Source organism: Plectropomus leopardus, chromosome 6, assembly GCF_026936395.1.
Source record: "Plectropomus leopardus strain MGB_pleo_1.0 chromosome 6, ASM2693639v1, whole genome shotgun sequence".
NCBI lineage: Eukaryota > Metazoa > Chordata > Actinopteri > Perciformes > Serranidae > Plectropomus > Plectropomus leopardus.
The window spans coordinates 3,478,125-3,491,319 of NC_142181.1; the positions used below are offsets into that span (position 1 = coordinate 3,478,125).

The window sequence follows — 13,195 nt, forward strand, 5'->3', positions numbered from 1 at the left end:
TTGGCCTGGGAACATTATGGGGTGGAAAAGGGGTTTTAAGGTGAACTGATAGATATAATTAGAAAAAAGACAACAGCAGTTGTTAATAATGTATTGTTTTCATATAATGGACGTATTCAGTTCAATTATAAATAAATACTGTAAAACTTCAAATAAAAGCCCGGGGTATTATTTGCTAAAAGCACTGAACTCAAAAAGCTTATATCTGGGACAGGCGAAACTGTTGCTCAGCAGAGATGGAGATGTAATGAAATTGTTTATTTAAACCTATTTTTTGCCTTTTGTTGACTATCCAGGTATAATTGTCTTCTTTGGTGCTCATGGTTTAAATAAAATTAACTGAATGATTGCATTGAGATAATCTTATCTAACACTGTGAGTGCATGTCCATATTAGTAAAAGTTTTAACATTTATATTTGGATGTGTGATCTAAGCAGCTAACTAAGCTCCAGCAGCAACAACCCGGTTTTATCCATCATATCATCATACATGTACTTATTGGCTTTTATTTGAAGTTTTACGGTAGTAAAAGCAAACATAAAGGCATTAACTGAATATTACTAAGTCATGTCCTCTCTTCAATCATACAAGTGTTGGGAGTAAATATTTCTTGACAGAGTTAAAACTATTTAAAAAAATGTTACTTGCTAATACAGAAGAAAAAATGCTTTGTAATACACACAAAAGACCCACCAGATGTCAGTATTGTGATTTTCATTATAGAGTAACAACTAAATGCAGTCTAGAGTCTGTTATTGGTGCAACGTACCTGGACAGAAGGAACTGACTGTGAGACTTATTTAAAAAAAATATATATAAGTCAAATATTTACATCTAAAGATTTCTGTGAAAGAGATGTTTTCGTGGGTATAAAGGTGGGCTTTGCAACATTGTAAATGCAGTTCATTTAATATTTGTTTTTTTTAGTCGTCAAAATTAAAGCACATTTAAATATATTGCAATACATATTGTGTATTGCAACATAATTTTAAAATATTGCAATATATATTGTGTACCCCAATATAGCTCTAACATATCACGATACATATTGTGTATCATAACATAACTTTAAAATATTGCAATAATACTGTGTATCGCAACATAGCTCTAAAATATTGTGATACATATTGTGTATCGCAACATAGCTCTAAAATATTGTGATACATATTGTGTACTGCAATATAGCTTTAAAATATTGTGATACATATTGTGTATTGCAATATAGCTTTAAAATATTGCGATAATATTTTAAAGCTATATCTAGTCCTGTTAAATGAAGGGAAAATAATCTTTAAACTTAACCACATGTATAATAACCATGTGCTTGTGCTGATTTATGGTAGTGCCATCCTGAAACATCAACAGCAGACCAAAGTAGAATTTTTAGATGCGGAAATCCACTACAAAGTGGCAATATCTGAAGATTTGGGATGAGAACGTGTTGGCATTTGAGGGGGATTAATTGTGATACATCAGTATACACATGTACTTGACATAAAACTAAACTGTAAGGCTGTTAATATTTTTCACTGCCCTGAGCGCAGACTTCATGGCAGTTTCTATCCACCCGTGCGGCAAGGCTGTGTGTTCGCCTGCAAAGTGCACCCGTCCCTCGCTCTGGAACAGTTCTCTGGCGTAATGTCCCTGCTGGTACGGCGTGAACAGTGCAAAGGCTCCCAGACTGTAAGGATCCAAGCCCCATTTCTTCACCAGCCCCCCTGTACACAAAGGCCTGATGCGCTCTCCGTGGATCTTCACCAAGTCCTCCAGGACCACAGCCATCAGCTCCTCCTCGCTCAGCCCCTGGAAGAGGGTTGAATCGTCGGAGCAGGTGTAAGACGCCAGCAGGGCCCCTGCCGATGTCCCGGGGAAGCTGTGGCTGGGGTAGTAGATGAAGCGAGCGGGCCTGTCTGTGACGCTCTTCCCTCCTTTGATGCCCTCTTTCTCCCAAAAGCGATCCCTGAAGCTGAGCACCACCTTGGTGGAGCTGGCGTAGTGGACTGAGCGCAGGGCCTCCATCTTGTCCCCGGAGAGAGGGGGCTGGAAGTCGATGAAGACGGTGGCCTTAGCTGTGGCTGTAACCAGGGCGTAGTCCACTGTTAGGTTGGTCAGGGAGCCTGAGTTTCGCCAGTCCTGGTACGTTACCGTCACATTGCTGCCGCCTGTTTGGTTGATTAGCTTGACCTTGGAGTTGAGGAGGATCGTGGAATTTAAAATCGGTAAGAAAGCCTTTGGGAGGTGGTCAAATCCATCTGTCACTTCAAAGTATCTGGGGAAAAAAAACACTCAATAAAAACCTCCCTAATCACAAAACACGATTAAAGGTCCAGTGTAGCATCTAGTGCCATCTAGTGGTGAGGTTTCAGATTGCAACAAGCTGAAACTTATAGCATGTGTCAGGCATTTAGGAGGTCTACAGTGGTCTACACAAAAATGGGAATGGGCTTATCAAGAGCCAGAGTTTGTTTTGTCCCTTCTGAGCTACTGTAGAAACAACATGGCGGACTCTGTAAAGAGGACCCTCTCCATAAAGGGCTCATTCTAAGATAATGAAAACACAATAATAAGGCCAAGGGAAATTTAAATTCAGGTGATAATTGTCATGATCCAAGGTTTTGTTATATTGCCAACTTTGTTTTGGGGTTTTCTGTTATGTTTTCTTGCTACTCATGTTCTGTTTCCTGTTTTATTTTGTAGTATCACTCCTCATGTGTCATGCCTGGTTTTACTTTGTGTCTTTGTATGTTTTCCTGCCCTTGTGGTTCCCAATTTAATTTCAACTGTTCTTACTTTCCCTGATGATTTTCCTGTGTCCTTAGCTCTCCCTGCCTGTCTGTTTACTTCCTGTTTTCTAACACACCTGTTGTTTCATTTGCACTTTGTGTTTTTGGTAACCTGTTTGTTTGTTGGACATCATCTTTGGCAATAAAGCTTGCTTTTTTGTTCTGTCTTTGGGTCCTCACCCTACCTCATCCGTGACAGTAATTATCTGTAGGTACACCACCACAAACTCACCATATCAACTTAAAACCATCTTTGAGAAAACCCTCAAAAAAACAAAAAAAATGTGCTTTCTGGCTCCTGCCCAATAACTTTGAAATCAACAAAAAGTTTATTTTCTGCCTCTGGAGATGCTCAAGCCAAGGTTAGATCTGCAGGCCGCATCGCAGCTAACAGGGAACGTTCCCACAACATTGACATTACCTACAAGTTGCAATAATGTTTTAGAGAAAACATTTTAATCTAATGTTTAAAGAACGTTTTAAGGATGTTTATCATTTCAAATAATGTTCCTGTAAGGTTATAATGCTGACTAAGACGTAACGTTGTAACGGCAACATTCTGTGGATGTTTTGGTGATGTTGAGATGACAGATCATCGCATGTTGTTTTATAAAACGCTCCCATAATGTTACATGAGAACAAAGGATGAACATTTTCAAAGCAAAATTCAGAACATGTTATTTAGGACTGAGATTACAGACCTTTTTTTTTTTAAAATGAAAATGTAATGTAATGTGATATTTTAACAATTCTTTAAGATGTTATAGATGATGTTACTTTAAAGTCTGTGTAAAGTGAATTCAGAGATTTGTTTCATAACACATTATAAATGTTGAAAACTGATTGTTGAAAACATGTTACAAAGATCTTTTTATTGTGGAGTTAGAGGGTTTTTTCAACATTTTCCTGTTTTAAGATTTTTTGGGTGGGCCTAAGACCATAGCTCGATGACACACTGGAGCTATACTCAGCATAACTCCGCCCCTAATAATGTAGCAGTATAAAAACGAGAAGCATCATTAGCATAGTCCCGCGATTGGGCGTGGCCTCCGCTCCTCCAGTGGACACGCCCCCAGCATTTCAGATCAGAGAATATAATGCAATTTTTCATAATTTTGAGACCTTCTTTTGCATACTTGGCGATTTTTTTGGTAATTCAAATTTGGTCAGGTGTTTATTAACACATCTTTCTGTGATGTGACAAACTCAGAAAACATTTTAATTATCACTTTACACAAAGAACGTTCATAAAGAAAACGTTACTAAAACAGTCAGTGGTTGCATTGTACTGTTTTCAGCGTCTTTTAAGAACCAAAGATTGCTCGTTGTGATGTTGCCAGACACAAAACAAGAGGCTGAAATGAACCGATCTTACTCTGTGTTGTCGTTGATGTCTGACTGAATGTACAACATTTCTATCAGCGACGTGTAGAAGAGGCTGTTTTCATTCAGGAGGTCCCCGATCATCCTCAAGGCGCCGCGGCTCAGGTTGCCCTCCTTCATCAGATATTCCTGTCAGCAATCAAACTCGAGCTTTAATGTTTCATTCATACTCAAATATAAGTTTTTACTCCTTTTGGAAAATACATAAACAGTCATGTGTTTGACCATTTCTTCTGCTTTAAGTTTATCATTGTCTTTAAATATTACTTTTTTTTGTCCATAATTTCTCTATTTCCTTTTTATTACTTGTTCAAAATAAATCAAATCAAATGTCAAAGCAAACACCTCTTTACCTTCACAGTGTAGGAGTCGTATTTATCCAACAAGGCACTGCAGCCTCTTGCTTTGACGTCATCCCTCACCTGCGCAAACATTACAGTGAGACACATCCCTTTTCTTGTGCAATATCCTCTGCAATTAAACAACCCAATATGTACAAAAATAACAATATTTTTTTATTATTGTGTGACTGCGTACAAACCTTCCAGAGTGCGTCACTGAAGAGTTGAGCTGCAGACTTCCCCCTCTCTCTCTCGTTCAGGCTGTAGTTGAGCACGCCAGGGTTGCTTTCCACAGCATAGGTTTTATGTAGTAATCCGTTTATCAAGAAGTAAGTGTTAATGTCGTCTTGGATGAAATGGTTTAGGGGGATTTGTAATTTGGCGGCAAAGGAGAGCAGAATTCTGTGGAGCAGATACTGTATATTAGTTATTTTATACATGCAAGACAAATGTGATGTTCTTTTTAGGGAAGATCACCGGTAGATGAAGTATTTACATATTTTAATTAAAGCTGCATTAGTTGTGTATATATTATCATCATACAGAGGTTGATACGGTGTACGAGCTGTGTATTTGCACATGAAGTCCTGTTTCTGGCCACCTGAAAAATGCAAGTAGAAGAAGAATGGGAGAATTATATCTAACCGTTATGGAAAACCTCAAGTTCAATAATATGGAGACAGTTTTTGTTAAGGGTGGCTATAACAAATGTACCAACTGCTGCTGTATTTTTTATTTTATTTCACTTCTGTATGTATCTGTGATTTACAGCAGGCTTGGAGAGATAAGGCTAATACGCCCCATGAGTACCATCTGTTGGACCTTGTCATAACTCAATAAAAAGAGGATTAAAAAAAAGATGTCAACCATGGCAGGAAATCCCCTTTTTGTATGACTGAACAACACATTAAAACCAGACTTTTTATATAAACGATCACTTTAGCAATTTTTTGGTTGCTATTAACAATTTTGCCGTGTACTTTGAGTTTTTAGTTTGGCCTTTGTCCCGTTAACTAACATGGAGGGGCGGGCTTTATGAGCTATACTGCAGTCAGACACCAGGGGGCGATCAGATTAAGAAGCTTCACTTTAAGGAAATTGTCATGTTTTCCATCTTTATATTCAGTCTATGAGTGACACGGAGGACTCAGATATTGATTACATTTCCTCCGTCTCTGAAATGCTTCACAGATATATTGACATGAGTTCTGCATTTATAGAACAGCTAATAGGGACGTCCTTTCTCCGAAATGACTTGCAATTGGCTAAAATCCCGTAAAACTTTTAAAGCCTGAAAACAGAGCTAAATGGAGGTACTGGAGTTTTGTTCCTTGACCATTTTGATATCAATATGCTCTAAGTTTAGTATGGGATCTTTACCCAATCACACCAAAATGAAACTGCCTACCCTAATTTTAATTTGTTAGGAAGTCAAAGGGCTGAAATCTGGGCTGCAGGGCGTCCACACCAGAATCCATTTATTACAGCAGCTTATTACAATTTATAGCTACAGGACTGTCAGAAACCACTAAGTGACCAGAAACTAAAGCTGTCAAGTAAAAACAGTGGATTAAAAAAAACACAGTATCATCTACTTTGAAATGTAAATGTAAAAGTACTTCAAATTTGTGTTTAATTATGGTGCTAACTTTAGAAGTTGAGCACTTAGTCATTATTTGATGATGGAAAATAATGTTAGTGCATCTAACATTATGACTCAACTCATGCCACTGTCATATTATGACTAAGCACACAGTTAACACTTTGAAGCCTCAGCAAATTGGTTTGATTTCTTTTGAAAAGAAACAGGGGAGAGAGGCAATGAGCAACTTAAGAGGAAATGCTTAAAACATTAGCAAGAAATTAGTAAAATAAAAAGTTACAAGAAAATTATCTGTAAATAAGTAACAATGAAAAAGGTAAAAAACAAAAACAAACAAGGGAATGACTCAGAAAAAAATGGAAATTAAAAATATATATGTGCATATTCTGTAACATAATTTTAACTACATTATCATTTTTTTGATTAAAAGAAAAAAAAGCCTCTCCCCTTTGTAAAAACAAAATTTTGGGTCATTTTCTTGTCACTTTTTAGTACTTTCTCACTATTTGTAGAGCATTTCTTTCTCCAAGTTGGTCATTTTTTCCCCCCTTTTTGTTTTCAAAGAAATCCAATAATTTGCTCTCGTTTCTGAGCGTTAAATAGCTCGTGAAAGGTGTATGAATGCAGCACAAATAAACTGTTGCAGATCCAGGTTTCAAAGGGTGAAAAAAGACATCCAAGTCAGTACTGTACTCACTTATGAAAGCTGGGGATCCTCATGGCCCCCACTTCTGCGTACCAGCCCTCTCTGTTGTTCCTGAAGGTCTCCACGCGTCCCCCAATGCGGTTACTGGCTTCTATGATGGTCACCTTGTCGTCCATGGGGACACATGGTCATGTTACATACACTGCACAGCACGCACCACTCAGAAAGTGGATGTTTATGGTAACATTTTAAGTATTATTTTAGTATTATGACCTAACCTTGTGTCCAGCATCTTCCAGAAACTTTGCAGCGGTCAGTCCAGCGATGCCCCCGCCGATGATTGCTACATGACGAGGTGTCTTAGCAGCAGGAAGACCTTTATCAACGATGTCCAGGAGCTCGCTGTAGTCTGCGTCTTGAAGACACTCGTACAGAGGGTCCCCAAAGATCCCGCTCACAGCAAACACCACGACCCCGACAAGAACTAGAGGAACTGACAAAGAGCATATCGACCCAAGTGATGAGTTTTGAAGCATCATGAGGCAGAAGGAGGCAAAAGGAAAGTTTCCAAACTTTGAACAGCAGAAACTCAGAAAGACTCATTGAGAAACCACCAACTTCCACTTTCCTTTCCTTACCGCTGAGCTTACAAACAAAACTGAGTCACATCTGAAGGAAGAACTGAGGCTTTGTGGAAAATAACATGAAATGATCTTAATTAAGGGTCGACTGATATTGGGATTTTTTTTTAGGGCTGATTCTAATTTGGATTATTAGTAGTTAATGAGACTGAAAAACGATATTTAAAACCAATTTATCTATACTATAAAAATGAAAATATTTGAGTCAAAAAGAAAAATTTGGGATATAACAAACTCCAACACAAGACTTAGTTTAAATGCTTTAAGCAAATCGAAACTGAAGCTTTCAACATCACATGCATGTTCTCTGCATTTTTTCTCAAGTCAATTAAAAATTTTAATAAAAAATGAATGAATAAAAATCGCTCCCAGGGTTAACAGGTTTAACTAAGTAAAACTTCCTCCCGTGATGACACTTTCTTTGCATGTATTGCAGACTGCCTTTCCCACTGTTGGCTGAGTGTAATATGCACACTCATTAAACACAACATTAAAATAAAATGTAGATACAGATAAATATCGTCCTCGATATTCGGTCAGGCCAAATTTCTGTCGACCCCAATCCTAATCATGTTTCATTTACACAGTAATCCTCATGCGTTACACAATTAGATCTCCCTTTCATGATGCAGATTTCATTATGATTTTATTCAACTGAATGTCAACATGAATCGACATCACTTTTCCTGTAATACATTTAGATGCCTTTGCAAGTATTTAAAACTTTGAACACAAAGCAAATTTGCTTGATTTCTTAAAAAAATGAAAAAAAGGCAAGGAATAACTTAGCAAGAACTTATGTGCAAAAATGCAAGAAATTAGTAGAATTCAGGTTTTTTTTTAAGCTTTGGAAAATGGCCAGATAACTATACATTTATAATCATCATAATTATATATTTTAAATTATTTGTAATTATTTTTTGTAATTAAAAAAAAAAGATTGAGATCATTCATGTTTTTTTTTCAATTTAATTTATTGTATCTTATTAACTTTTCTGTTTGTTTTTGTTTTGTTTAGGGTAATTATTATTTTGTACTTTTACCAATTTCTTGTTCATTTCTGCGTCATTTCTATTTAGGCAAATTTCTAGATTTTTGGATTTTTTCAGTTTTTTTTAACATGGGAAAAAGGCTAAGTTTTAAAAGGTTGTAATTCAAATTAACTATCAAGTAACAGCCTGAATGTATGTATTATATAAATGCAGTTTATAATACTTACAGAATTTGCACAGTGCCATGTGAGGGATCATCGTTGCGATGGAGCTCCACAGTCTGGACTTCTTCCTTCTGCTGTTGATACTGATACTATCAGAGGAAAAGGACGCCTACAAAAGACAAGAATGGTACCAGTTTGGTAAGATTCCCTCAATTATCATGAACAAACATGAGTTAGATATTCATCTGAACTCAATGTGTTCAGTGCAAAACATATTTTCTCAATAACATAAAAATGGATTGAATTTGGCACAAACATGACTAATTATTACAGTTAATTGCATTATCTAAAATGAGAAGAGAATAAGACAAGGTCAGACTCTGCACTCACCTTTACCAAAGGTAATGTCTCGTAAGTTGTCATAAGCCTATGCATGACTGAGGAGAAATGCCCGAGTACCTGATGAAGCTAAACTTTCAACGCTGTGTCCGTCCATACGAAAGCAGCCTGGAAAAGCTGCAAGCGTGGTATGTGTGAAATTGCACACAACGTAATTTTAATGAGGGACTGTGCGGCTCCTCAGGTCTTCCAGAAATATTTTCCCACACCGGCTCGAGAGTCAACCACACTGAACAAATCAGATTAGTGAGGGTATACCAAGTCATCAGCATACCTCATTTCCTCCATCTTCACTCATTTCAATATCTGACCTGAGAGTGCTCATTCAGAGGTATCCAAAAAAAAAGACCCGCCTCAGTCAGACTTAAAGCTAAACTTCATTTCATTACATCACTTCACATAAACACAGTAAACTCCAAGTCTTTTTTTTCTATTAAAAAACACACACTTTATTTATATTTTGAAAGTGTTTTACAGCTTACCTGAAAAACGTTTATTGTCAAAATAAAGCAGTCCCGCTCATCCAACTATTTCTGTGTCCCAACAGGCAGCAGCACATAAACAGCTTTTACAGGCTGCAGGAAATGAAAGCAAAAGCAAGGGGGAGAGAAAAAAAAAAAAACAAAGTCATGTTTCAATTTCCCGACAGTTTCATTAAAAGCTAAACGCTGAAAAAACATCTTACATTATACTTCATTTATTAAGGTCATGCTTTTTATACAAAGCAAATAATAACTAGTGCATTCAACCATGTTTGGGTACCATCCAAAAAAGAGAAAAAAAAGTGCTGCCAGTGGTGGATGAAGTGACTGAAAGTCATATTTGAGTAAAAGTGCAGATTTATTACCAGGAAATGACTGAATTTAAAGTCAAACAGAAGAAGTGGCGTGCTCGCTCAAAAATCACAGCGGTACAATAAATGTTCAGCACTCACCGATAAGCATTAAATATTGTTTATGCAGCTGTGTGTGAATAAATATTTAATGCTTATCAGTGAGTGCTGGCGACTTCCTTGTGCTGTTAAGAGCTTAAAGCCAACTTTTAGAATATGAATTGGTCTTAAAGTACCTGATATTTACTGTAGCCACTTAAGTATCAAATTAATTTCAGGACATTAAATGTAAAAGTACTGGAAGCAAAAGTCAAGTACAAAAAAATAGTGCAGGCAGGCCCCCATCATTGTCTTTTTGGAAGAACTTGACTCAAAACCATTTCCATGTGGGATATCAGGGAACCAAAGTGGCACAATTATAATTATCCCTTATATATATATATATATATATATATATATATATATATATATATATATATATATATATATATATATATATATATATATAGTAAAGTACTGATATTGTAACTATTGTAACAAAGTATCATCATCAACTTCATGTTAAACCACTGTGTGCTACAAAATAGTTTTTAACCCTTTGAAACCCAAAAAGTAAAAAGCAGATAACTAAAAATAAAAAGATAAAAATGTGTAACATAATTTTAATTACAAATCTATTTTTTTGTTGTTTTTTTTTTTTTTGCTCTAGTTTTTTTGATCATTTTCTCATCATTCTGTCTCTCATTTTTAGGTCATTTTCTCATCACTATTTGCCAATTTCTTGCAATTTGTGGCACACTTCTTGCCATGTTTAAATGATTTTAACACTTGTAAAAAAAACACACACACAAAAAATCTGAACGCAGTGCAAGAAAACTTTGTCGATCCAGGTTTCAGCAGGTTAACTTACAACTTTAAGAAGAAAACCTTTTCTCAGAAAGAAAACATGCAGCAGCTGATGATGCAAATGTCTCTATTTCCAATTTCCAAGATCCCCAGTGGACTGCTGTCTTGATTCAAAGCTCGAATTGGATCCAAGAAGTCCGGTTAACGGTTCAATAGAGACCTTAAAAAGGGAGAAGCTTACGTGACTTTCTTACTGAAGCTCAGGTGACATTACAAAACTATCATGCAATATATAGAAGATGCAGAGCTGAACGCAGCATTGTCTGAGGTCAAGGGGCAGGTTTTATGTCGCATTTTTGTCAGTATGTGTAAAGAGACTGAGGTCACTGAACTGAATTATGTCAGCCGTGTTAATGTATAAAGTGTGACCTCACAGACCTGTAAATTCAGTTTCTTGGGTCTGGATCAGCTGGTAAACCGCCAGACCGCTCTCTCCACCGGAGGAGTCTGACCGCGCTCCCTCCGGCGCTCAATCGGTGAGGACGGACTGCGGCAGAGTCACCGGCGGAGAATTAGACCGGAGTGGACACCGGCGGAGACACTGGAGGAGAATGACAATGGCAGACATCGGAAGAGGGGACACCGGCGGAGTCATCTGCGGAGACACCGGCGGAGAATGAGAACGCAGCGGACACTGGTGGAGACACCGGCGGAGAATGAGAACGCAGCGGACACTGGTGGAGACACTGGCGGAGAATAAGAGCAGAGATCGGTGGAGAACGGCAGACATCTGAGGAGGGGACATCGCCGGAGAGTGAAAGTCAAGTGGACACCGGCAGAGAATGAGAACTGAGAATGAGAACGAAGATTGGCGGAGACACCGGCGGTAAATGAGAACGGAGCGGATGCCGGCGCTGTCAGCGGCGGAGAATGAGAGCGGAGCGGACACCGGCAGAGCAGACTTCTGCGGGAGAGAAACTGACCTTATTTTAAACTGATAATTGTGCTGCAAAAACATATTTGTCTATGTTGTTTTGTGCTGTGTAAGTTGGCCTTTAAAAACTGGCATTAAACTACGTATTTGGATATGCTCTGGTCTGCTGTGTGCGATGTGTTTGTGATATGTGTACAGATGTGGGAATGTAACGATGGAGGATTTTATCGACAGGTCCGTTCGTAAAGTCAGGGTGAGAGCAGCACTGAGACCAGCATAGTTTATCTGGTGCAAACAATATTTTGATTAATGTGCAAATGATTTAGCAACAGATCAGTAATTGCACCAGCCTGAGCCCACAAGGAACTTAAAAACCACAAAAATAATTTAAATGACGGTTAAAAAGTGTGCTAAAATAACCATTAAAAAGTCCAATAAGACGAGGTAAAAAGAGGGTTAGGAGTCCAATGAAATTGGCTAAAGAGTCACTTAGCTCCTCCCAGTCCTTGCGCTGTTTCGCGGTCTAGGCACTGCTGAGCCTCCATAGCCCTCCGGACGCTGAAGTCCGCTGAAAGACAGGGAAACAATATGCCACCAGTATCTGGTGCAAACCACACACGCACACACACTGTTGTGGCTGAGCTTAAATACCAGAGTGTTACTATTTTCCAAATTACTCACCATCCCGGCAGAGCTCTTCCCTCCACCACTTTTTTTCCTCTGGCTGTAGGTCAACTCACTGAGCATCACGCCCGGACATCGTCTCGTTCTAGCTCGTGGCGTCTTCTTTCCCGCTGGAATCGTCGCTGGCATGTTGTCGTTCTGGCACCGTTCTCCGCAAACATGGTCTCAATTTCCACACCTACGCCGATGACACACAACTCTACCTCGGCACTAAACCATCTTCCCAACTCCCTCCTCACTCCCTGGTAAACTGCCTGCACGACGTCAAAACCTGGATGGCATCCAACCAACTCAAACTTAACAGCAACAAAACAAAGCTCATGTTTGTGGCCCCCAGGGCACTGCTTCAGAGGGTTGGAGATCTTATGCTCAAAGTGGACGGAAGCTCCAGCCACCCGTCCTCCAGGTCCGTAACCTGGGCATCATTCTGAACCCGAACCTCTCCTTACATTTCCACATCAAGTCAGTGACCAGAACCGCCTTTTTCCACCTTAGAAACATTTCAAGAGTCCGACCATCACTCTCAGACTCCGTTGCAGAAACCCTGATCCATTCATTTGTAACTTCCCGTCTGGACTACTGCAGTGAAGTCCGGTCTGGGTTACCCAGCAAAGCCCTGGACAGGCTCCAGTATGTCCAAAACTCCGCTGCCAGGGGTCTCACCCGCACTAAACCCTGGCAGCACATCACCCAAACCCTCATCAACCTTCACTCCCAGTAAGGTCCTGCATCAGCTACAAAATCCTCCCTCTCACCTACAAATCCCCTCACGCCCTTGCCCCTCAGTACCTCTCCGACTTCCTTCACCCATACACCCCATCTCGCAACTCCGGTCCTCAGACACTGGTTTCCTCTCCATACCAAACACCAGACTTCGCACCTATGGAGACAGAGCTTTCAGCACTACTTCAACCCCTTTAACACTCATCTCTTGCTTTTTTAGTTA

The 13,195-nt window shown here is 38.9% G+C and overlaps 1 protein-coding gene and 1 pseudogene across 2 annotated transcripts; one reads left to right on the forward strand and one right to left on the reverse strand.

The window, feature by feature from the left end:
- Positions 1-250: 250 nt before the first annotated feature.
- il4i1 (interleukin 4 induced 1) lies at positions 251-9,548 on the reverse strand. Of its 2 annotated transcripts, none has more exons than XM_042487094.2 (8): positions 9,436-9,548; positions 8,618-8,723; positions 7,036-7,250; positions 6,809-6,921; positions 4,709-4,910; positions 4,521-4,589; positions 4,160-4,296; positions 251-2,270 (listed from the first exon to the last, which is right to left on the reverse strand). In XM_042487094.2, exons 2-8 carry the CDS (start codon positions 8,646-8,648, stop codon positions 1,502-1,504), a joined length of 1,536 nt encoding a protein of 511 aa, XP_042343028.1. In that variant the 5' UTR covers positions 8,649-8,723; positions 9,436-9,548; the 3' UTR covers positions 251-1,501. The 2 variants fall into 2 exon arrangements, with proteins under 2 accessions (XP_042343028.1, XP_087934629.1); XM_088078503.1 differs by lacking the exon at positions 9,436-9,548 and adding an exon at positions 8,945-9,323.
- Positions 9,549-11,779: 2,231 nt separating this feature from the next.
- LOC148189295 (uncharacterized) lies at positions 11,780-13,192 on the forward strand (annotated as a pseudogene).
- The last annotated feature ends 3 nt before the right edge of the window (positions 13,193-13,195 follow it).

What these genes read in the sequence shown, in the direction of transcription:
- il4i1 (XM_088078503.1), bottom strand. Translation starts at nt 8,989, where the DNA reads ATGCATAGGCTTATGACAACTTACGAGACATTACCTTTGGTAAAG. An exon ending in AGACATTACCTTTGGTAAAG is followed by an intron (nt 8,724 to 8,944) that starts GTGAGTGCAGAG and finishes TGTCTTTTGTAG; the next exon opens with GCGTCCTTTTCCTCTGATAG. An exon ending in TCAGTGACGCACTCTGGAAG is followed by an intron (nt 4,590 to 4,708) that starts GTTTGTACGCAG and finishes ATGTTTGCGCAG; the next exon opens with GTGAGGGATGACGTCAAAGC.